This window comes from Morone saxatilis, unplaced genomic scaffold (genome assembly GCF_004916995.1).
Source record: "Morone saxatilis isolate NCDOM2014 unplaced genomic scaffold, NCSU_SB_2.0 Contig15, whole genome shotgun sequence".
NCBI lineage: Eukaryota > Metazoa > Chordata > Actinopteri > Moronidae > Morone > Morone saxatilis.
This window is the reverse complement of record NW_023339707.1, coordinates 11,214,544-11,238,845: the sequence shown is the minus strand read 5'-3', so window position 1 is coordinate 11,238,845 and position 24,302 is coordinate 11,214,544. Positions and strand designations below refer to the sequence as shown.

The 24,302-nt window shown below is 40.4% G+C and overlaps 2 protein-coding genes across 3 annotated transcripts; one reads left to right on the top strand and one right to left on the bottom strand.

Annotated features, from left to right (window-relative positions):
- The first annotated feature begins 1,039 nt into the window (after nt 1-1,039).
- Nucleotides 1,040-14,818, top strand: plekhn1 (pleckstrin homology domain containing, family N member 1). 2 transcript variants are annotated; one of them, XM_035656081.1, is made up of 16 exons: nt 1,040-1,222; nt 3,049-3,139; nt 3,324-3,479; nt 4,606-4,686; nt 5,231-5,321; nt 7,161-7,294; nt 7,867-8,016; nt 9,287-9,367; nt 9,473-9,548; nt 9,818-9,963; nt 10,276-10,428; nt 11,161-11,403; nt 11,871-12,026; nt 12,468-12,728; nt 12,945-13,005; nt 13,957-14,818. In XM_035656081.1, the coding sequence occupies exons 1-16, from the start codon at nt 1,149-1,151 to the stop codon at nt 14,139-14,141; spliced, it is 2,139 nt and encodes a 712-aa protein (XP_035511974.1). In that variant the 5' UTR covers nt 1,040-1,148; the 3' UTR covers nt 14,142-14,818. The 2 variants fall into 2 exon arrangements, with proteins under 2 accessions (XP_035511974.1, XP_035511973.1); XM_035656080.1 differs by having other exon boundaries at nt 12,465-12,728.
- An 899-nt stretch (nt 14,819-15,717) lies between these two features.
- Nucleotides 15,718-23,308, bottom strand: perm1 (PPARGC1 and ESRR induced regulator, muscle 1). The gene is made up of 4 exons (XM_035656079.1): nt 22,907-23,308; nt 18,537-22,381; nt 16,978-17,094; nt 15,718-16,652 (listed from the first exon to the last, which is right to left on the bottom strand). Exons 2-4 carry the CDS (start codon nt 22,354-22,356, stop codon nt 16,537-16,539), a joined length of 4,053 nt encoding a protein of 1,350 aa, XP_035511972.1. The 5' UTR covers nt 22,357-22,381; nt 22,907-23,308; the 3' UTR covers nt 15,718-16,536.
- Between the last annotated feature and the right edge of the window lie 994 nt (nt 23,309-24,302).

Below are 24,302 nucleotides of genomic sequence, written 5' to 3'. Positions count from 1 at the left end.
ATCAACCATAGAAAAACACATTTTCTAATGTGAGTCATGAGTGTTGCAACCTAAATCCGATTATTATTAACTTAATTATTAAAAGGTCTACCAGGCTAAATTGATTCTGTTAGAGGGTTAACTTCATGTGATGCTGGTTATCATCAATATAAATGCCATATCTTTTTACACTGTATATCCATTGGGAATAAATTGTACAAAGAAAAGCTGGTTTTACATGTCAAAAGCTGATTTTTGTTATAATGATTTTCTCCTTTTAGGTGTTGGAGAGGAACAAACTCCTTACATGCAAACAAGATATATTTGCATACACCTCTTGCCTTATGAAAATGAAAGCCTTTAAATACACAAGCCTCCTGTATAAACTATCATCCCCATCCCACTGACAGATGACTGTCCTAAAAGTGATGAAAGGTTCATATAAAATATTCCAGAAAACATCATATTCAGTGTTGTTCACATATATATCATATAACAATGTGATACCTGTTACATTTACCTCCTCAGTTTAAATATCACTGTGAAGTTTTGTCTATTTTTTACATCTATAATAGGTTTTCCTTTCATATCAGAAACAACAAGAGAGCCAGTCATAATATAACACTTCCCAGTTAAGTTTCAAAATGACACTGATGTGATTAAACTATGTGGGCCAATAATAAATAGACTACTTACGTCTGCTGGCATTTTTCATGTCTGGGCATGCCTCTGGAAGCTCCCATCTTCCCCTTTGATTGACACACACCATCCATTGTGTTTAGTGACCACTCAAGTCACTGGTGGACCCAACAACAAGCTCCATTTGGCCCCTGGAAGGTGTGAAATGGCACACTTCTCCCTGAACCCCCCTTTCTTTGTTGTTGGGATTGATTTAACAGACAGAGGCAACTCACAGGAGGTGTGAGTCCTACTGGTTAGGGTCACCACACACACACACACAGCCTGTGACACAGCAGCCAAACTCCACCCCTTTTACGCAGACAGACTCTCACCGGTCTGACTATACAGCCCTCACCCTGCCCACTTCTCCCTCAGTACAAGTCTGACTTCAGCAGGGAGCGCACTGCACTCTTGGATTACACTCGTCCATCACAGGAGGAGTACAGTTTGTCTTCAGAGCAGCGTAAAGCCCCACAGACTACAGCAGCATGGGGAGCAGCATGTCATGTGTCCCCCAGCACAACTTCAGATTCTCCAGCAAGAGTTTCATACGCAGAAACAGGTAAGAACAATACAACTTGGCCAGGTATTCTTACTGTTCTTGTGTCAGTGCGTTGGCTCTACACAGAGCACATGTCGTGCCCTTGACTGCCGTTTGTTATTTTAGACTCAGAATGTGTTTCAGCTGGAAGGAATTCTTGGTATTTTTTGGGGTTTGAGAAGTGGGGTGAAACAGAGGTTGTGAATTTTGTGAGGCAGGGTCAGGATCATATGGTAATACAGGATAGTCCCTGAGTCGTGCCTGAGTGGTGCCCGTCTGGCCAACGGTGTCAATGATCCAGTTACCATTTGCCTCCTCTTTGCATCTCTGTGAAGATGATCTGCCAGCTGTCAGTGAATCTGGTTTCCCTCCAAAATCAGGACCTGACCCCATTCATTATCATGATCACATGTGGGCAATTATAGTTAATTACAGAAAATAAAATGGTTTATGACACATAAGATATTCCTTTAATAGTCCCACAATGGGGAAATTCTATGACATGATATATAAGTTAATAGCTCGTAGTGATCTGACCTGACATTTTAGAACATGAATACAAGAACTGACTGACATTAATGGGATATACTTGTTATACTATCTGGTTTTCTTTAGTCCTCCAAGTTTATTTGCCTGGGCATGTTACCGTCACTCTGCTGGACCACCACATCTGATTCTAATTAGCCTCTGCTCCAGTCGTGTCCCCCTGTGCTGTGTGATGAGTCAGGGTCTGGTGCCATGTAGCTCTTGGTTTTCAAATAAAACCAGAGGCAGGGCAACCCTCAAAAAAAGAAAAAGAAAAAACGCTGGGTTTCAAAAACCCAACGGTTCAAGCTTGAACACTGATACACCTTCCAAGTTGAGTCGATGGTTCAGCATGGACAATACATTCAGTGTTCTTGTTTCCTGTATTCCCTGCTTGCTCTTTGTGTTGGTGAATCAGGCCAGGCTCAGGTATTCCCCACAGAGAAGAGGAGTTAGTAGCAGTTGAATGCCACAGCAGTGACTTGGAGAATGTGGGGTGTGCAAATCCACTACCTGTCTATTATCTATATTCCTCTTTTACTTTGGAACTGCAAATTACATCAGTGTGCACGGTTATCATACTTTACTCTGTGTATGAATACATTGTAAATGTATGTAGTGGAATAGCGTCACTCACTAAACACTAATCAATGATTGATGCTGCACATGGACTTCCTGATTAGGCAGACCTTGATTCCCACCATGCAGACAAAAGCCTGCGTTGTTGCACAGAGGACACTGGCACACATATGTGCAGATAAACAGATAAACTACCAGCTGAGATTATAAAAGCAGTCTCCAAGCGTTATCACTGCAGTGAGGGAGCTTCCTCATAAAGATGCGACACTAATGGTAACTGATGAGGGTCATGCAAAACAAAGAGGGACATTGAGTGCTGATTTTCCTATCCATATCCTTGCTGTCAGAAACACAAGACCTGATTGTTCTTATGATTTAAATGGCTGGCATTGATGGAATGGGGACAAAGAAAGGGTTAATTTATATGACATGAGACACAAATTATGAAGTCATTAATCTGCTGTAAAAATTTTACTCTAGCAGTGGTTCAAGATTCAGTGTATGACTGTGGAAAAAAAGGGGAAAACAGAGAAATAAGACACTGAACCAAAATTTGAAATGCAAATTAGAGTTAACACTCTTGTATTTAGGTCAACTCTCCATCTGATGACAGTGAACTCCCATGAACAGGAAATGTTCCTTGTTTACACTGCAGTTGGGAAGTTAACTGAACAGCAAACACAGAAGAGATAGTAAACATTGGAGAGGGAGTTTTAACACGTGTTTTCCTCTTTCTCGAGCAGCAGTCGCTTGTTTCGCAAGAAGAATCCCCAAGAGGGACAGGAGAAGTCCAACAGCATCATCAACATCTTGTGCACTGTCACCCCCAGGAAGGTAAGATTCTCCATGAACTAATAGGAGATAGCAATAACATAACAAACACAACTCCTGTTCTCCTATACATGTCAAACCGTGTGCAATTAAATTTTTATTGCCCTCCCTGATTGATTTAAACAGCCGGTCTCACTGGTTTATTTGTGTCATTTCTAAACTTCACTAATGTTACGACTGGTTGCAGGAAATGTCCCATAAAGATCTGCAGACGATAGAGAACATAAAATGGGATCCTCCTTATGACCCGGCCAGTGGCTGGAAGAAGAGCAGCATCAATGTGAAGAATTATGGACGGATGATTCACAGCTCCAAAGTTCGTTTCCGCTTCCTTCACTGCCAGGTGAGGGGAAAAAAATAACTTTTTAATGACTCTATGTTGAAATGTCAGGAAAGCAACAACAGAAGAAAACAAAGCTAATTCCGTCCAATCTCTAATGTGGTCAATGAGGTCTTAAACAAAGAGCAAGCCTACAATGACACATCATGCCAGTCATCATGTGAACCCTATGAGTTAACAAAATTAAAAAAACAGGTGGAGAGTAACAGGATGTTGCTCTGTGGCCACCAAACACACTGAAACTTGCTACTGGCATTGACGTGGTGGCTGGCTGTGAATAATCCAATCAGTTTTGCACAAAGCGGACTGCAGCCTGTGTTTGGACATGCTTGCTTCTGCTACGATTGAGAAACATCTCTGAGAGAAAACCTCAGGGTAGAGACAGTTTCCCTGATCCCAGAGACTGATAGAGGACACGCCAGCTCCTCACTGTGGGAACTGCAGTTTGTCAGAGCTGTGACACAACAGCCGTCAAAATGTAGAGAGAAAAGATTAATTGAGTGAATGCCGTCACGGCGGCAAAAGAACACATTGTATTATAACATAAAGAAACAACTATTACCTAAGTGTTGACAGAGAGTCATTAAGCCATTGAACCTTTGAAGACAGAGACGCTTGTGGTCAGTGAAGAAATTCCAACATGTTTGATATTCCTTACGTAAAATCTACTAAATCATCACGTTTCCTGTAGGTGCTCTGTGAATCAGCAGACGATACAAGAACAAGATGTTCCAATGTGAAACAAATAAACAGACATAACCCCTGGCTGGGATTTAAAGAATAATTAATCTTATAGGGATAATTAAACCGTCATATACGACTCTTTCCTCCTCAGAGGCAAGTCTCAGAATATACATCAGAGTACAAGTGCCTTTGTGCATGCAAAGTTCAATTCCATCAACACTAAACAAGACAGATTTTACATTTGTTTTCTAATTAAATGTGTGCCAATCTTTTAAATTAGCTGCTGTACCATTTGATTAGAATTAAAAGCTGCTTAAAATGCATGTACATTTTTAAAACACTGTAATATAAATATAATATTTTAAAAACATTAATTCTCACAGACATGTTTATTTTTGTCAACATTGTAACGCCATTTAACTCATCGTACTCATCGTCTCTACAGGATGTACATGACTGCTACCTGGATCTCTTCCAGACACACCTTCATTTTGTCTCCAACAACACAACCGGACTGACATACCAGGTGAGTTTCATTTAAACTCAGGCAGTATTACACACAATCCTTCCTTCAAATCCATGGTTCATGGCTAATATCAGTTAATATCTCAGGTTTGATTTTTAGAGTTTTAAAACTCCTGTGGGGCAGAGTTTTATGTTATGTCATCATACCTTTTGACATGCGTATCCTGTCAACCAGAAGCATGTTGGTAAACAGAAAGTATGATTGTGCTTCTTCACCTGTCTCATAAACCTTGAGCAGCCATTAATCATCGTTTTACTGTGTCTGCCGAGAGCTCAACTCTTACGTCAAAAACACACAGCTTAGCACCTGTATATAGTATTAGTCAGAATATAGATGACGGCAAATACAAGGCAGACATGAATACATCATCCATTTACAAGGCTGACCTCAGCAGCATAGTGATTAATTTCTTTGTTAAGATTTAGAGCTCAAATAGGGCAGAACAGCAAAGGGAGATGTTGCAGAGAATGCTTTTAGTGTGGGAATGAGAAAATGTTTTTTGTCCAAGAAGCGTGATGGAGCTTTTTTGTTGTTTTGTGTGCAGGGAACTCTTCCGTTGAAAGAACTCACCATCTGCAACCTGCAACAGAACTGCAACCACAGCCAACCCCAGGAATACGCCTTTCAAATAAACGGTAAATTTCGACTCCACTAGAGATGCTGGCACCGAGCCCTGGAATGTTGTCATCTCTTTTGAGCTTTATTGGTTGTGTTGAATTTAGTTCATCAATCACCCAGACTGGAACCAGCTAATCCAGCAGGATGTTCACAAGCCAGTGTCTGACTTCAAATTTCAAAAAAGGAAAAGAGAGTCCCACATTTAACTCCCTATTTGTCACAGTTTTTTTTTTTTACCCCTGCTGGTAGTCTGCTGTATTTGTGTCTCTCATCAGTTATGGATCAAAGTAAAAAATTCTCCCCACTTAAAATACAGCAAGAAACCACATGCTATTTTCAAGCTGCAGCATTTCCTATGTTGTCACATTCCAGTGATTCAAAGGTGCTGCGACCCTCTTCACCTCCACTCAACCCCAAGACTAACTAGAGCTGGGCCCCTTTCACCCTTGGTCAGAGGGCCAAACCGGCCTTAAAGGCCCTGCTTGTTAGACAACAGGTGCACTTCAGCCAGCCCAGCTGTCGTGCAGAAAAGCCCAGCTACCGCTCTTAGCCTTGTCACTTCACGTAATCTATGGCACATTCCAACAACTGCTCAGGTTAATGTCTGGTAGAAAAGCCACTTAGCTTTTGAGTCAGAATGGACAAAAACAAGTGAAACCTGATGTCTTTTCATTAAGTAGAAATAAGCCGCTAAAGTGACTGGATGGCTTTGGTCCTCTCCTGGGAAGTCAGGGATTAAAACTATTGAATTAAAAATATATCCACGTGAATAACATGTGAAGAGTCAGTCCCAGTAATGAAGAGTGTAAGGTTTCTGTGTTTATATTTCTTTATCATCACTATCTAACTGAAATCTTAAACATCCCTGCTGTCATAATATTGACACTCTTTGCTGTTGCTTTCTCATATTTGACTTTGCAATTTCCCAGATCAAGCTTGTTTTTTTGAGGTACTGTATTTCAGTTCGGTTTCAACCTTTATTTACCTTATGGGAGGCATCACTGACAGGAAACATGTAGAGGAAGCATGATGGAATTCTGAGTCAAGTGAGAGATCTGATGTAGAGACCTCCGTGAGACCCGAGTCTTCCTTTCACTGAGCAGAAAATATGAATCAACTTTGGCGTAAAGTGGTGTTTGTGAGTTAAAGAGTGACGAAGCAAAGACAGCACGAGGTGGTCTGTAAATATTTCCAGGAAGCCTTCACACATTTTGAATTAATGTGGCTGTGAAAGTAACATAATGAGAGTTAATGACTTTTAACAATAGTTAATGACTGCTGTAAACTGAAAGTTTAACAGACAGGAAGTCTTGTGTTTCCAGTCCCAGGACATTTCACATTCACTCATCTTGCTTGAAATGTAGAAAAACTAAACTTTTAAGGGGATTGCTATGGTCAAGAGTCTACAACTAAGAACTGGGATAAAGAGAGTGGCCGCTTATTATGGAGTAGTCAGTGGGCTATGGTTCCCGACAATTACAGTACAAAGCCATGGGGCTGGAATGAAATCTTTGCTGGTTATCTCTGGTATGTGTGGGACTGAGAGATAGAGGGAGATTCCAGCTCTTTTATCCCAGGTCCTGTCCATTCCTCCTGGGTAAGCGGTGTGTGGGAGGGTGAGTAAGCTATGACTTATAAAAATGCCAAAAGAAGCAGGTCAAGGGAGATCTTACATGTGGTTTACCATTTTGTACATGTGTTAGCATTTATTGCAAAACATGCTCTAAACAGCCAGGGAAGCAGATTGTGAACACTGTTAATGATTGAGCACCATGGAAGAAAGCTTTCTGAAAAAGTCTAAAGTGGAGTCCAGGGAACTTTCCCTTTTTTGACCTTGTGATATTTGCACCCTGCAGGTGTCAGCCTTAACCCCATCATTGTCTACTGTGCCAACCAAGAAGAAATGGACCTATGGTTTGGCCTGCTTAAAGAAAATATTGAGGCCAACGGAGGCACTGCGGTTGCGCCCGAAAACTACACCAGAGTGAAAGTAAGTTCAACAACACTCACACTTCAGATGCCAACATGCTCCAAAGATCCTTTGTTATTTTATCAGGCTGCATAAAAACTGGCTCTTGTGATGCAGCCAAGAAAAACATGCCTTTTGTCCAAATTCAAACCAGCACTTGAGTGTGGTCATCTTTTAATCCACCTGGTGACTTTGGCAGGAAATGCTTTGGCTTCAACCACCACTTCAAAACAGGGTGTGTGTGAGTGTGTAGATTTGTTGAGTCAAGTAGGTCACTGCTGGCTCTCCCTGAGGCCTGGATACAAGGGAGCGGCCTCGACTGCATCAAATCTGTAAAGGGTTAAAGTGCTGACTCCACACCCACAGGTGGGGAAACGACTGATGAAACACATGAACTTAGATGTGTCACGACAAAAGAAAATAACGGAACTGATAATGCTCTTATAAGCCTTGGGTTAGGAGACTTTAAGATGAACAAACAAGAGTGACATTCTGAGAAAGATATCCAAGTCAACATGTTGCTTAAGGAGCTCTTTTTTTACTTACTTTGTTTGTTTTTATGCTGATGATTATTTCCTGTGTACCCCCTGTAGCTAAAGCAGGACAAGACTCCTGAAGGCAGAGAGGAGCTGAGAAACTCCATCAATAGAGAGCCCATCTACGAGTGGGAGGGCTCTCAGCGGGACAGCCTGGGCACCATCACCTACGTCACTAAAGTCCGACTGCAGCACCTACCCTGTCAGGTACCCCATCACTGCTGCTTATCAAGATTGAATTACTATAAACGGTCACACAGAAGTAAAACATACTATATCTGCTCTTGCCTCATAATGGATATATACAGTAGATCAGACAGTTACTCATGGTACATACTGTACATGTTTTCAAACTGGGAATTTTTCACACAATGAATACAAGCAGGGTCATATCAGCTCTAAATCCAGGTGACTCACATAGTTTTGAATTGCGCAACACACATTACCTCAACACAATGTAAGGAGTGAGGAAAGGGTGGAGTCCACATTTAGGCAAATGATACCTCTCCTGCAGATATACTTGTAACTCTATTATGTTTATTTTCCTGTCAAGGCGTAACACAGTGTCAGGCACCTGCAACCAACTGATGAAACATGTACGACTCCTTGCTAACCAAGTCAGACATGAGCACAAATAAATAACGCTGATGCAGCATCACATAGCAGCCAATAAAAACAGTGGTCATGACACGGCTTGCATGGATATCAGTATTTAATTCTCTGTGGGAAATCGCGGCAGCCCTTTTGAAGTGTGTGAGATTTAGGGCCTGGGTGTGTGAGAGGCATTTGCCCAGCTCACGCAGTGACTCGACTCACCTCACAGCTGGAATGTCAGCTGTCTGTCCGGACACACCCTCTGAGAGGGAGAGGAAACATAAACTCTCAGTCTGCCGCACCTTTAAATGCCCCCCTAACTGGTTTGACTGAAGATCTCTACTGGGATTTAAACTGTGCCCCTCAACACATCATTAAAGGATAATGCTGGTGTTTTTTTAATGTTTGCACCAGGTCTCACGGCTGCCTCTGTGCTTTGTATTCATAGTCTTAACTTCACAAAGTCAGAAACACTGGAGTTATCAGGGATTGTTTTCTTATCCTCAGAAGTATTTGGTGTCATTCTTTCCTGTACCACATCAAAACAACAAAAAATTCCAGAGATAGATGAATGAAACTTTAATTTGATTTACTCTAAGTTTCTTTTTTACTTTATTGTGCCAGATAATTTTCTTTTCTCTTTGCACACAATGGGAGAAAGTGACGTCTCCAGAAGAAAATAATCTTTTATGTTGTTTTTTATTTAATATGACTTTTGAAGTCACAAGGTTTAATTTACTATGAAAGAATTATAAAGGGAAAATGCAAGCAAAATATAGACAATGGTTAACTGATATTATTCATAAATGACAGTAGTATTATTCAGTGAAACACAACTATATACACATAAAGCTCACAAGCAGCTATAATCTTGTGTCCACAGGAACAGAGTGACAGACTACTAGTAATGTATCCAGCAACGCTGATCATCCTATCAGAAGAGGAGGACGGGCTCTTCTATAAGGTACTATTGGCCTCACTGACCTTTTACTCTTCATCTTAATCATATCCTGAGCTGTGTGCATACAGCATATGCAGAGTTTGTGTTAACAAGTCATTATGATTACAGGGGAAACTTCCACTCAACATGATTTCTGTGACCACACCCTGCCAAGACATCAAGCCCAACACATTTATGATTGAAGGTAAATACACAGAATCAGTGAGCTGCTCTACTGCAGTCTCGTTACCACATTGGCATTTAAAAAGACATGTTAAAGGGATTTTAATGAGTGAACATTCTTATGCATGTTTTACACTAAGTGGCCTTTTCCATGACTCCGTTAGCGTCACAGTGTGTAACCCTCCATGAATGAGCTGGTTTTATCCCCAGACTGACAATCTGACTATAGCACATTCCATTGAGTGAATGGACCGAATGACAGGCTTTGTCCTTCCCCTACTCTCTTCCCAGGGAAGCTGATCAACCCCATAGTCGTGTCGTGTCTGGATAGGAGCGAGTTCTGCGACTGGATCCAGCATTTCAAAGCTGCTGATGTGCCCGTTCTCACCCCCCCGCCCCCCGTGTATGACATCATCTACACCCCGACGCACAGAGAGGTGAGGCCCGCCCTCCTTCCTTTCAAAAGCCAAAAACAATTACACTATTCATAGCTGCAGCTGATCCATAACTATCAAGTGTATATATCTCCACCTGCTTTGTGAACCTGCGGGTGGAGTGAATTGAAATATGAGGAAAAGTGATAAAGGACAGGACAACATGGTCTTTTGTAAACATTTATCAGGCCTATGAAATGATTTACAACTACTACAGCTGCTACTAAGTCAACAGTCTGATTAACAAAGACAAAATTTGTTCTTAATCAAATATTTTAATTTGTAATATAATATTTTTTGTCCTATAATCTCTAGGCTCCACAGTTTGACAGGTGGAGTGGAAACAGTCAAGGACGAAGTGAGTCTCTTAAATTCAGACAGTCACCCAGCGGACGTGGGTCCCACAACCTGCAGTTACCCATTCATGAAGACAACCCTCTCTCGCCAGGATACTCTGAACCCCTCTGTGTAAGTCAGCTGTGTGCTACTTCTCAAGTTCAAGTATTCTTGAGCTAATAAACTGAAGCAAACACTACAATATTTGCCCAGATAAAAATGTGGTAGGAGTTACCCTGTACATTGCTAAAATAGCTCTGTTTGTTTTGGTGGAGCTGAGCAGCAACACCTTTCTTTTACAAAGTTAATTATTAAGAGAGGTCTAGAGACCAAACTGCTCCTGTTACAAAGGCTCAAGTGATCAGGTTCAGGCCTTCCAGTTTAAAAAATCATAACAAAGTCAAAAATAACATCCACCCATAAAAACAACTTTTGGATGTTAGGAATAGTTACAGTACATGCTGATTCAGCAGAGAAAAGTTTGCTTGTTAACTTCAGTCTATTTAAAAAGTACTGAAACACTGCATTATCAGGACTTTTGACCAAACTCCCCCAGGAGAGGGACTATGTAGGCCGACTACCCATCCAATTAGCTTAAAGTGGTGAGGGCTCAGTGCCCCAGAAGACATGTTGTTGTTCAGCTTCTGACCATGAACCACCACTCTCTCATTTTAATTTATGGAGACCATTTTCTCTCAAACTCAGAAAACTGCATTTACTAAAAAACACAAAATGATGTAGAAAACTAATGCTGAACAGAGGAGAAAAAGTTTTTTAATGTTTGTTCTACTAGGACTCAGTGGTTGTTGTAAAGTCACAACTCTTGGCTGACTTTTGCCCTGGGTGTGTTTGTTGTCCCTACAGTACAGCTCCAGTCGTCCCTCCTCGACTGAGACAGCCCGTCTGGGCAGCAGGACCAACAGCGTGTCTTCCCACACCAGGCCAGAGCGCGACCTACGACCTTTGTCACTGCGCTACTCCTCCCCACAGCGCGGCTCCTACCTCCAGCCTGCTGAGAGCTCAGTGCTGTCTCAGATCTATAGCACGCCCTACTCTGCCCAGCATCGTGCCAGTCCACAGCGGCTCGAGAAAGCCCCGCTTGTCAAGGTAATTCAGTCTGGCGTCTAACTTGATAACTGAATATTCCCTTGGAGACGGTTGACTTATTTTACATGTCATCTGTACAGTAACTAAAATAGACACACCAAGTCAACTGAGAGGGGTTATAATGTATGGTGTTAACAAATTGGGTAATAGTGGCATTTGATGGTGCAAGGAAGCCACCAGAAAACATTTACTAGGGGGTATCCCTACATTACTATGTCAGTTAAGAGTGTAGTTTTATACACGAAATTTGACAGCTTAAAGCTGATTTGTGAGAGAACAGATTGTTGTCACACCAGCACTGCTGCATATCATGACTGGCATTAGTCCAAAACCCATAATTGATAATCTGATCCTAAAGTGCGGAGAGAAGAAACAGATAGACAGATAGTAAATCTGCAATTGATTTTTCTCTCATTGCTTGGCGTTTTAAACTAACTCCTGAATCTGTTTGAATCTTTTGTGATCAGTCTAACAGCTGGAGCACCCCTCAGACGTCCCTGAGCTACTCCCTGAACACCCCCCAGCGCCACTCGGACATGTGCGCCCCCCGACAACCGTTGTCGCCCCTGTACGATGAGCCCTGCAGCCCCGAAATCTACTCCCTGGATGAGGCCAGGCCAGTGGTAAGTGGGTCACCGATACTGGATCCATAGGTTCAATTTACACCAGCGCAGCTGATATTTTGATATCAAGCAGTGCAAACACACTCACACGCACATGTTCAGTGAAAAAATAAGAAAGATCAGAAGCCATCTGTCATCATCAACCTGCAGGAATCTAATAGATTGCATAAAGTGTTTCCACCTCTAAATCTAAATTCGTAAAAGACTTGTCACACTAATCTGTGTAATCTTAAATCATCTCAAACCAGCTCAGTTACATTTGGTTAAATAGAAGAACAGGAATTATTTTTACTAAAATGTATTCATTGCAGTTTTACCCTTTTTGACCAAAGATCTATTTGACTACCAGGTGAAATTATACTTAATGAAAATCACCTAAACTCATGCTTTACATGCTTCTAGTTGCCCTAATCTGACATGTCTCCCTCTGTCCTTTAGCAGCAGAGCTGGCAAGAGCCGATTCAGTACCACCAGCACCACCAGCACCAGCAGCAGCAGCAGGGCCCCCAGCTTCTACCCTCCACCTTCCAGCTCTGCACCCCTCCCTTCGGCAAGCGTTGCAGGAGAAGCCTGGTCCTAACCAACTCCCAGGGACAGGCTCTGGGCCTGGAGACGGAGACTCCTCAAAGCCAAGCAGAGCAGAGAGCCGAGGCTGTGTCGAGGTTAAAGCTGCTGCCTGCGCCCGGCCAACTGCAAGAGCAGGTGAGAAACACAGAGATACTCCTCTCCCAGGACCACATTCTGGAATGCTGTGGAACAAGTGCAAAACGATGGCACGCTGTAATATGTTACAGAGCGTTTGTATATACTTGTTCTGCAGGTAATATTTTAACAGATGCCACAGATGAAACATGAGAATGTTCTGTTATAGTTGATCACAGGAAAATAACTTTCTTTTGTTTTCACATCTGTTGATAGATTCTCCTCCCGTTGAGCTCTGTGAGGAACACCCCTCAGATGCCTTATGGTTACTCACCAGGTAAGAACTGAAGGCATGCAATCAAAAACCATCTTGAAAAGATAAGATGGATGAAACCATCTTTTGTTTATGTATAATGTGCCTGGGTGTAGACTCAGAGTTCAAGTATGTTTGACAGTTTATAATAAATAATTATATGCTTCCAGTACTGACAAAAAATATTTTTCATCTTGTCAAACAAGAACAAAAAGATGGGTCTAATTAAGAAGCATATTATTGAAAAACAATGAGCGCTATAGCACTGTAGCTATAACAACGCAGCATCATATTTCCTTGTGAGTTATGAAAGTCAACACTGTCAGCCGCCTCCCGTAATACCTCCAAAGGACACAGAACATTGCTCACACTCCATTACACCTTAAATTAAACACTGAATGCACTTTGGATTTATTGAACTTTTGGGTCTGTCACCAGGTAAACAGAAGGTTAAAGGTTACAGAATTGAAAGTGCAGGAAATGCACAAATGTGTCAATGAAATGGAGCTTAGTGCAGCTCTAAATGCTATTTGTGCAGATGTCCCATGTGGTGTAAGAGAACACTGTTTCACAGACAAGATTTACTCCTGCACTGTGATTGACAGCACACAACTGGGCATGGTTACACACTTATCTACAAGGGTGTTTTATCACAAATGAAAGCACAACTAGAATTGACCTGATAATTGCATTTCACTTAGATTTACAGACTGATTCTAACACGTTATAACCAGATTATTTCATGTGACAGGCTGCATGTTTCTGTAGTATGAGAAACAGAATATAAATAGCAAATGAAGGCTAGTGTAGTAGTGGCATGTTACACTACTGGTTTTACAGTAAGATTATATGTTGGTACAAGGCCAATCACACCATAAGCATGTTGGGACTGTGTCCAAGTTTATTCAGTCAGGGCGACGTTTGTCTTTCATTGTTTGAAACTAAAAGCCTGGGAATCTTCTCTCGCTCCTATAGATCACCACTCGTACCTTGAACCCACAGAGCCAGATGACCAGGAAATGGACTATGACAACATTTGGGAGTACGACTGTGATACTGGAATGATTCAGCCAACGTCTGGAATTTCGACACACTGGACGGGATTAGACTTTGGGGCCACAGGCCTTGGTGCCATGGAAACGCAGCAGAGATGGTCATAAAACAAAACAATAGCCCGGCACTCGTCTGGATGTGTGCAAACAACAGATCTCTATCAGAGAGATAATAAAAGCCAACGAGCACAGCCTGCGTTGCTCCTGCTGCATACAGTATGAACCAACAAATCCCATGAACTGTTGTTACATGTTGGGTAGTCAAGCAGAGGAATAAGTGCAGGTATTAAGAAGAACGGGCTACCAACAAAGCATTATGAAAGTGACTTTAACTGTCTTTGTTTAAAATGTAGCATTAAAGAGAGAAGACAGCACGGTGTACATATTGTGTAGCTTTTATTTTATTTATGTATTATATTATTGCACTAAGGGTTTAATATATAGTGCAAGGACCTCCATTTTTTATATTTAATGTATTTTCTAACATGCTGTCCAGTTTACTGATTGGTATATTTTTGTTTTGTTTCTAATTTTGTTTCTAAGCTATAAAAAGCATTCCATCAGGGCTTGTTATAGTAAAGGATGTATATTTTTGTAAATGTTGTAGATTTATTATTTTATCATGTTACACTATCGAGGCAAATATATGTGGCTTCAACTGACTGCCTCAAAGGTGCTAATATTACTATCACTACTACAGAATACTGATCCCTGTGTGGCTTCCTTTTTTCATTTTTGTTTGAGGTGTTTATTTATACTTGGAAATAAAAACTGGAAAAATTAAATGTTTTACTCTGTTTTGTCTTATTCTAATCATACTCTTACAGCAGCTAAATTTATGGAGCTTTACAGCAATGGAGCTTAGCTGTTTGGCCCGACACTTTACTGTTTTGGATCACTCTCGTTGCTCTCATAGGGTAGTTTTCTGCCACTGAACACACCTGCTCAGCACTAAACGGCAGATAAAGTGAGTAACTAGCTGGTGAACATAAAGCATTAAAGAGCCAGATACTTCCCTCAGGAGTTTGTAGAGAACAAAAGCAGAACTAAAAGAGAGTGAATATTGGAGTGACTTTGCCTGGTGGCCAGACACACAATTCCAAGGGAATGAAAATGTTGCATAATTGCTGGATGTGTAAATAAGTTACTGCAGGTTTAAATCTGTGGTATAAAATTCAGTACACATACACACACACACACACACACACAGTATATGTGTATAAGTAAGTACACTGGCTTTCACAGCAAAGTAATTAGAGATAGGGGAAATAGATCAAATAACTGTCAAGATTTTAATTGGACATGAAAAAAATCAATGAAACAAACACCAGTAAACATGTTGTTGTTCATGCATGATGCCACTACGTGTCTTTTTTTGGTCAAATCTGTTAAAATGAGAATGCTTGAACAGCTTAGCTCAATATTGCCATCTGCTGGAGAAACAATATGTATAATTCTCTCCAGTGAACACTTTATCTTATGTTGAATACACATATTATTATAGTTTATTATATTAATACCTAAAACAAATGTGATATTATCTTTATAGTGGAAAAAAAGTATTTTATATCATTTGAAAACTGCAGCTCAGTGGGATACTCCAGGTTTTACATGGGCTTATGTTGCCCTCTAGTGTTTCATCAGAAGGTCTGAATACTTTTGGAATAACGAGACACAGCACACATCTCCGAGATGCTGTTTACTGTAGTTAAACTGAAAGACAACAGGAGCTCACAGAGCAACTCATATGACAAAATACTGTACAGTCAACTATAAATGATCCATCATGAAAATAAAATGCCCTTTATACATATAAAACTGATACTGGCACAGAATACAGTCCCTCAAATAAATTATACTACTGTAAAGGTGTTTTGTTAAATTTTGGAAAACATTCCAATACATGTTACCTTATATGATCTTATTTTCTAAAATATGTTCAAATATTGTTGTTGGAAACATTTAACATGCTCAAATTGCCTTAGATGAAAGCATCTGCCAAATGAATATAATGTGATGGAAACAAACAGGCTCAAACAGCATCATCCTAATCTCCTCACGTGCCTCAAGTTAATCCATTTATCATGTCCATTTTACATCTCAACTCTGTACAGCTCTGAGTAAACCTGCTCCTTATCTTCCTATTGTACATACTGAAACCTTATTTACAAATGTCTAAAGCCTTCTTTCTGATCAATACACACACGTCCCATCTTGACTGTGGTGGTTTCATATTACATATTAATGTTTTCACACATTAAAATGTTTAACAATTTAATTAACAAGGAGCAAATAAACTGCTATTAAATTAAACAATTTCCCGGTACCTACCAATAGAGAGATTAATAAAATTTAAGATTAATTAAGAATATAGTGCAAACATGTAACAGCACATCAAACATTTGACAAATTCCTCAAAGGACTGAGGTCCTACACTGACTCATCTCAGGTGCTCTTGGAAAAATGTTTCATTTTAGTCGTGACGTATTTAGAGGCAGAGTTCTCAAGAATCAGTCAGGGCAGGGTAATTAAGTTTCTTTTCACCAGCTGCTGCCTCTATCTTGACGTATTTACGCAGGTATCGGATGGCTGACAGAGCACTTACATTCGCCAGCAGAACTGTGGGAAAATACATATAAAAACTGAGTCAACGTGTTTACACTTAATCTATTCATATGAAGTTCACTTGTACATGCGTTTATTTTATTTCAGTGCTTTGTTGATTTTACATCAATATTTACTGGGAGACATATTTCACTGTCTCAGAATATCATTAACAGAGAGTCCATAAAAAGTTTAGTCAAGTCAAAGTCAAATGTAACATGAATAAAAACAGAATAAGCAACTGCTTTGTAATTTCAGTCTTATAAACATCAATAAAAGCAACATTTGCAGATTTTCTGTTATAATAAAGTACATTATTGCTACATATTAACACACATACCAGCCTTCCAGGTATCTCCAACTTGTGGGTTCGCAGTCTTCAGCACCCACGAAGCAAATGCAATACAAACTAGGCACATGTCTGACTGTCTGAGAGGCAGGAGAGAGGCATCCAACCCTTCAAAGAAAGTGACAGAATATTATACATAACAACTTGAATCAGTTAGTGTGTCTCACAAAATTACAACAACCATCCACAGGAGTCCAGTGAGAGGTCAAGGGTATTATAATTGGCACTAACACACCAACAGCTGAGCACAAGCCCCCAATAATATGTTGATAAGATATTGGACTTCCTGTTGTGTCACACTGTGACTCGGTCAAGTCCCAGCAACTGCACAGATTACCATTACACAAACATACAAGGCTGCTTGACGCTACTGATATTAAAGATAACTTCAGATGTTATATTAAAAGCTTGTAAGTTAAAAGTATATAAGAAGAGGGATTTACATATAGATTAAGACTACTCAAATTGAGGTATTTTCATTTCCCTTCCCAGTCAGTGTAAATTAAGAGCGCTCTACTGGCAGCTTAGAGAGAACACTCATTGAGTGAAGTCAAGTTATCACGTACAACCATTCCTCTTGGCGTTCGTGCAGTCCAGTCAGTGTCTTCTGACAGCTGAGGTAAGAGAGTCCGGCCCGGTCATGACTGTAACAGCTGACTGAGTGGATTACATATCTTACATTACAACTATCCACATGTGAGGAAAACCCAGAGCTTAACTGAAAGAGGTGTAGGTGCATTATTAGCAATGTACGTTTTTTTAAATCCAGCAGTAGGAAAAATGTACAGGTTTTATTAAAGAAAGGCTTATGTATATATAATTAAATTATCATTATAATTAAAGAGTCAGAGCTATCTGCGTTAGCTTGTTTTCACAAAGATACTGTCTCTGTCTGATTTGTAAGACTCTAACTAGAGTTTTAACCAAGTCATTCACTATTTTTAAGTCCAAAGTATTAAACTGAAGTAGAGCTTTCTATGGTAACAGTCAACATAAAATTTGATAAAAATGTATTGAAATAAATACATTTTTGGTTTGCTAACACATTTCAACTTTTGGTATTCCTTCATTTGAGACTGCGCAAAGCACAATTCAAACTTTTCCAGTAAGTCGTAATCTTTTAATTTTCTTTTTCATATTTTGGGGGCTTTTTTTTGGGCCTATATTTAATAGGGTCGGTGAAGATAGACAGGAAAAGGGTGAGAGGGCAGGGCGGACGACATGCAGCAAAAGGCAGCAGGTTGGAATAAAACCCAGGCCACTGCGGTGAGGACGATGCTCTACCAGGTGAGCTACTATGCACCACAATAAGTCATAATCGAACCAGAATGCAAAACTGTGTAGTACTGCTTAAAATAGAAAAAATAATCAGCTTTGTCCAACTGATGAATTTAGACATTGATCTGAAGTCTGTCTATCACTGTAAAATAAGCACACATTTGGGTCTGCCTTGTCTCACCCCGTGCATACTGGGATAGGTTTCATTGGTATAAAGAATGGATGAATACACAATCAGCATTGTTGAGTTTATTGTGTGAAACTGGACTTACTTGGATTTGAAACAGCCGTCTCTAAGTCCCCGTATCTGAAAGGCTGCTGCTCTAGTTGTCTGGAGATCCTTTCCTCCAGGTGGTAGAGAAGTGGATCAGAAAACATCACATCTTGATTTCCCAGAGCATTTATGGGATGAACTGTCCTTCGAAGGGATCTGCCACTTTGCTTCACAGGTACAAGAGTGTTTGAGAGAGCCTCCTTCTGGACTGGAGATCCAGTAAATCTAATATTCCTGAAGGAGAGTGTGTTTTTCCAAAAGAAATTCTGTTTGAGGTCGCCATCTGTAAAGAAATTCTCATAAACATCCGAAATCTTAGATGCGCTTGGCGTACGGCTGAACCTGTTCACCACCCTCACAGGGCCGCAGGTATCTTCTTCATCAGAGTCTTCATCAGAAGAAGAAGATGCAAAGAAGTGATCATAAGCCTCAGGGAACTGCAGATTAGCTGAGCGAGAGCAGGAAAAGATAGGAACCAGCTCATCTTTGGCCTGATCTTCTGCTGTGATGAGAGGGTAGAAGAAGGTTTCTGTATCAAACTCTGAGAAGAAATGATCATAAGTTTCAGGGACAGAATTTCCATCAGTGTAGCAGGTGGTTATGTTATCTGTGTCTGGTTGGTTTTGATTAGATTGCTTTCCACCAAAGAGGTACTGAAATATGTCTGTGAGAGAGATTCTGTAGCTGTCGGTCGAAGATGGAGCCAAACAGTCAACGTCTTTGTCTTGCTTGTGTCCATCAGTGAAATACTCTTTTACTTTTTTGAATTCTCCTCCTTCGTCTAAGGTTTGTAAAGTTTGGCCTTTCCATGTATAGTTTATAGTCTCCAGGGCATGTAGATTGTGCACGCTTACATTTTTACAAATCTTTCGGAGGCCTGTTTGAGCACTTCCAGGGAGGACCGGTTGGGAAATGGTACTAACAGATGTCAACATCATGTTCTCAGTGTAATTATCAGCACCTAGACTCACTGGAGTGGATTCACTCTCCCACATAACACCTCTTGAAGAGGAAGACTTGAATGTCGTACCTAAACCTGAACTTGGTTCTACAGAGTTAGGATCGTTGTATGTATAATTGGTTTGTTCAGGCTTGGACTCATCCAGTTGAGTAAAAAAGCCTGAATCCGTCATAGCAGACACGTCAGTCTCCTCACTTTCCTGTAAAGGTGTGAGAGAGCTGGGAGGAGTAGCTTTGCTCATCATTCGTAAACCCAGAATATCATTTATTGTCAGCCTCTCCATCTCATTCCAAAAAGATGACATAGCGAACACTGAATGTTTTGCATCTGGTGCCTTTTCAGGTTCACATCCTGCTTTAGATGCTGTGATGGCATCTGCTGCTTCAACCACTGAATCACATTTTGAATCTGTTGTGTCAGACTGACTTTTGGGTCCAGATGTGTCATCTCCTTCCTCATGTTTTGCCAGTATTAGTGATGTTTTTTTTTTGACAGATATACAAGAACTCCCTGACACATCTGTGATATTTTCATTTGAGAGTGACATGACAGATTCTGTGTCCAGAGTACAGCAGGATGATACTGGTGTAATATCTGGAAGACTTGTTGGTAAATCTTCAGACATGGACATTTTGGTTTCTCTCCGACTTTTGCCTGTTCGATTAATTTCACCACAGAGAAATGGATTCCCACTATGAAGAGCCATTATTTGTGATCCTGCTAATTCAGCTCTCTCAGCTGTTGTGTTTTTCTCTGACAAAACATCAAATTTGGATAATGCGTGAAGCACCAGAGGAGATTTAGTTTGCTCCGCTGTAATATTCATACTTTCAGACAGACAGCATTTATCTGTCAATGAATTGCTGGTATCTAACGGTAATTCCGCACAGTCCTCTCCAGTGGAAATCACCTCTAAGAATGGACTGGCTGTAGTTTTGAATTGCTTCGTCTCCGAGTTGTGAGTGTCAGAACTGCTCATATGATTTGCAGTGAGAGGAAAGTGAGTCTTTTCCAGTGTAGAGCTATATTGGTCTGTGTAGTGACAGTCAAATTCCAGTTGTTGTTGGGGCTCAGCCTCTTTTTGACACAGTGTGCGGTTGTCTCTGCCAGGAGTTCCAACCTCTACAGCCAGGACTGACTTAGCAGCGGATAGTTTGTCCTTTTGGATGACTTCCACTGCGGGATCATTTGACTCTGCACTTGGTGAAATACTGTGAGTTAGTGATGTGACCTCTCCTGTACAAGATTCTGGATTATGTTCATGTTCACCACAAATTATAGGATGATTGACTTTATCAGACTGTCGAAGACTCTCTGCATGAGTGTCCTCTCTTTCACAGTTTGCTGTTTCTGTAGTCAGGTCTGATTTGCCAGTTACACCGTCAGTAATTGAAACTGGCAACACAGGATGTGTATTCAGTCCCGTTGATTCTTCTACCTGTAATTTGCTGAATGACAATATATTTGTTGCCACATTACCACTGTTATTTGGTGCTAACGTTACACTGTCATCACTTTGACTCAGTGGGGTCGCCGACCTATTGTAAGTTGCATTATTTTCAGCCGAGCCTGTTGCTTTACACCTTCCCTGTCTGTCTATGCTCTCTGGTAAATATTGGTATTGACTGTAACATGGGGGACTGTAGTGAGAAAGATCATTTACTCTTAGGTCCTGAGCAGATATCTTCACTGGGTGGTTGCTGGTGGCAGAATATGTAGTTAAAAAGGACATACCATTTTTCTTTGGTTCATTTAAATCAAATAAATTTGTATCCTCGGATACACACAGACCCGTTCCTCCTCTCCATGCATATAGCTCTTTCTCTGAGTCAGTCTGCCTCTCATATCCATGCATACACTCAGCTGGCTCAACACTGAGTCGTCTCTTCTTCCTCCTCCTCCGTCTGATAGAGCCAGAAGGAGACAATTCTTGGCTCGCTGTTTTGTTTGTGCTTGTTCCATCTGACTGTAAAACATTAGGGTCTTCCTTCCATTTAACATTTGTGACCATTTCTACATTACTCCGTGATTCAGTGCTGCACCTTTTACCAAGCGTTAACTGACTTGTCAGCAAGTCTTCCTGCTTAACGTCATCCAGAGGTGTGCCAATTTCCACCTTTATCGTTTTGTCAGTGTGAGTTGTTGTTTCAACCCCATTCGGTGATTCATGAGACTGACTCTGCTGTGCTGCCTCATTTACTCTGGTTTCAGTGCAGGCTCTCTCTATGATGAATACTGCAGGTTCAGGGGAAATGTTGGAACCAGGCTCGTCTTTTTTCACTGTTTTCATTATGTTGCTTATGGTGATGACAGGCTTTGTGGTCTCTTTGCCAACTGCTGTTTCACCCCTGGCAGGCAGATAGTTTAACTTGGGGATGTTTTTTGGCAAAGTAGTGCAGCTGGCTTGTTGCCCATCACTACACCACTCCTCCTTCTGTATTGCCTCTCTGTTTTTTCCATCTCTCACTTGGCTCGGGTCAGTAAGCCTCTCAGCCTCTGTAACATTTTTCAGCCTTTCAAAGAATATATTGACAGACTGCAGGTGCATATCCTCCTCACTGCCAGACAGGACGCTCTCCATTCCACCGACGCCGTGTTTGCTGAGGTAATGCTCCACAGGAGAGCCCTCACAGTCTGGGGGGCCGTCGATGGGACGGTCAGCCTCTGTAAAGCCTGCTGTTGGGTCGACTTTCTGAACCCTCTTAGCAAGAATGGACGCTGTATCATCAATGTCACTCATTCCCGAGTCATCCACGCCTGCTAATGAAGGAGGAAGCAGGTTACACTCCTCGCACTCCACAAAGAAGCATTCCCAGTCACGGTCACAGATCTCCACACTGTATTCGAAGTCTTCCATTTTGATATAGAGGGTGCAATATAACCTGAAATATAAAAAAGAAAAAGTAATTACTGGTGTTTGTTTATAAGTATTTGTATTTCTTTGAGGAAATTTTAGTATCATATTTTTTCTTAAATCATTTAATCAATAATTTATTAAATGAGTATAAGATAATTAAATTGGATTAGATTTTAAGAATTAATTAATTAATGCCAAAAAAATGCAAGCAGCATACCCACAACAAACCCTAAGCTGTCAAACAATAACCAAATCAACAGGCTACTAACTACATACAGACTACATTTACGCAATCAAGTATGCTGATTTTAATTGTACACTATTTGGCAACATAGTAAAAATATGTAAATAATAGAATTAAATACAAAAACATTTTTAGCAATGTGACGTAATATAATATAATGGAAATCTCTTTCAGGGAAGCAACTCAAAACTAGCCAATAAGCTAAAACTGCTAAATAAAATTAAAGTATTAATACAGGAAGTATTAATTGTCTTTGTATTTCTAGCTGTCTGCATATGTACTTGTATATCCATGCAGGTTTCTTACCTGTGCTTCTTCAGCTGTGACCCTGGTCTACAGGAGGTGAAGGGTTAGGGGTCTGGAGTCTCAGCAGCACCATGTTGTATGTCTTTTGGTGGGCGTTCTCTTGCACGAGCATGCAGCGCAGCAAGCCCCATGATTTGATAAATATAGAGCGGTGCTTCTGATCACGTAATACACGCAATGTTCTTACGCAGCCATGTCCAACAGAGGCATAATGTTTCAGAACTTTAAATAGACTCTCCAGTAGTGAACTGCATAACTGATTACACAGTATTTTTAATTTTAATATTGTAATACTGATTATAATAACTGAAATCTGTAATAATAATATCTATATACATATAATTCTATATAATTTAATCAAATAAAGAAGCTCAAAATCCAGCAGTACCTCCAACAGCATTCACAACCTCAGCTGATATGGTTCGTGCGGCGTCTGCGTTTCAGTCAGCTGATACCTCTCTGGTGTGATGTCATGGGGTGACAGTGGATCTGAATCTTTTCCATGCAATCTTTCCAGACACTGCAGGGGAGTCCAAATCATCAAGGGATGAGACTGTAACTGCACCATGTGAGACGTGTGACTCATCTAAACCTAAATGACAGAAATACAGAGGAAAAACAAAAACAAATAATGCTTACTTCAGAGAAGAAAATCGACAACTCTCAAAAAAGGCATACTTTCATAATGGATTTATAAGTTGTAACTAATGGCTTTATTAACAGTTCAAATGTATAAGTGGATATTTGAGCTTCACTGTGCAGAATGATATATGTGCAGAGTTGTTTTTTATATTTATCTGTTGAAGGGTTTCTCAGGGCTCACCTCAAATTTACCACATGTTTATAGAAAAACAACAACAACAACTACTTTGGAAGCCTGCGACTTTGAGAAATATGAAGTGGAAAGCTGAAGCCAACAGTTCACATACACTGAGAATAGACCTCTCAGTGAAATAGAGATTAAAATATACAGTATAATATAATAACAAATATAAAAAAGGAGAAAACATAACCAACTGATTTTCAAAGCCTAAAAAATAGGGATATAACAATAAACTCAACTCATGGTTCAATACAAGTCACAATACGATTGTCTAGTACGTCGTACAAGCGAAGTCAGAAGTAGAGAGCATCCTCTGCTGTTAAAAAAAGAGTACTGCGATTACAATTTTTTTATCTAACCAATTTGAATCTTCATACATTTGTATCACAATTTAAATGTCTTGAATATACTGTTAAATTCCTATCCATAAATAAGTAATTTAGGCTTTATGGATTAATTAGCACAGCGTTTTTGTTCAAAATGGCTCAAGCCATCAGGTCTGCAACTATAAATAGTTATATGATCATTAGTCATTAATAAAAGCTTCCTTTATTACAATAAGCCAGCAAATCT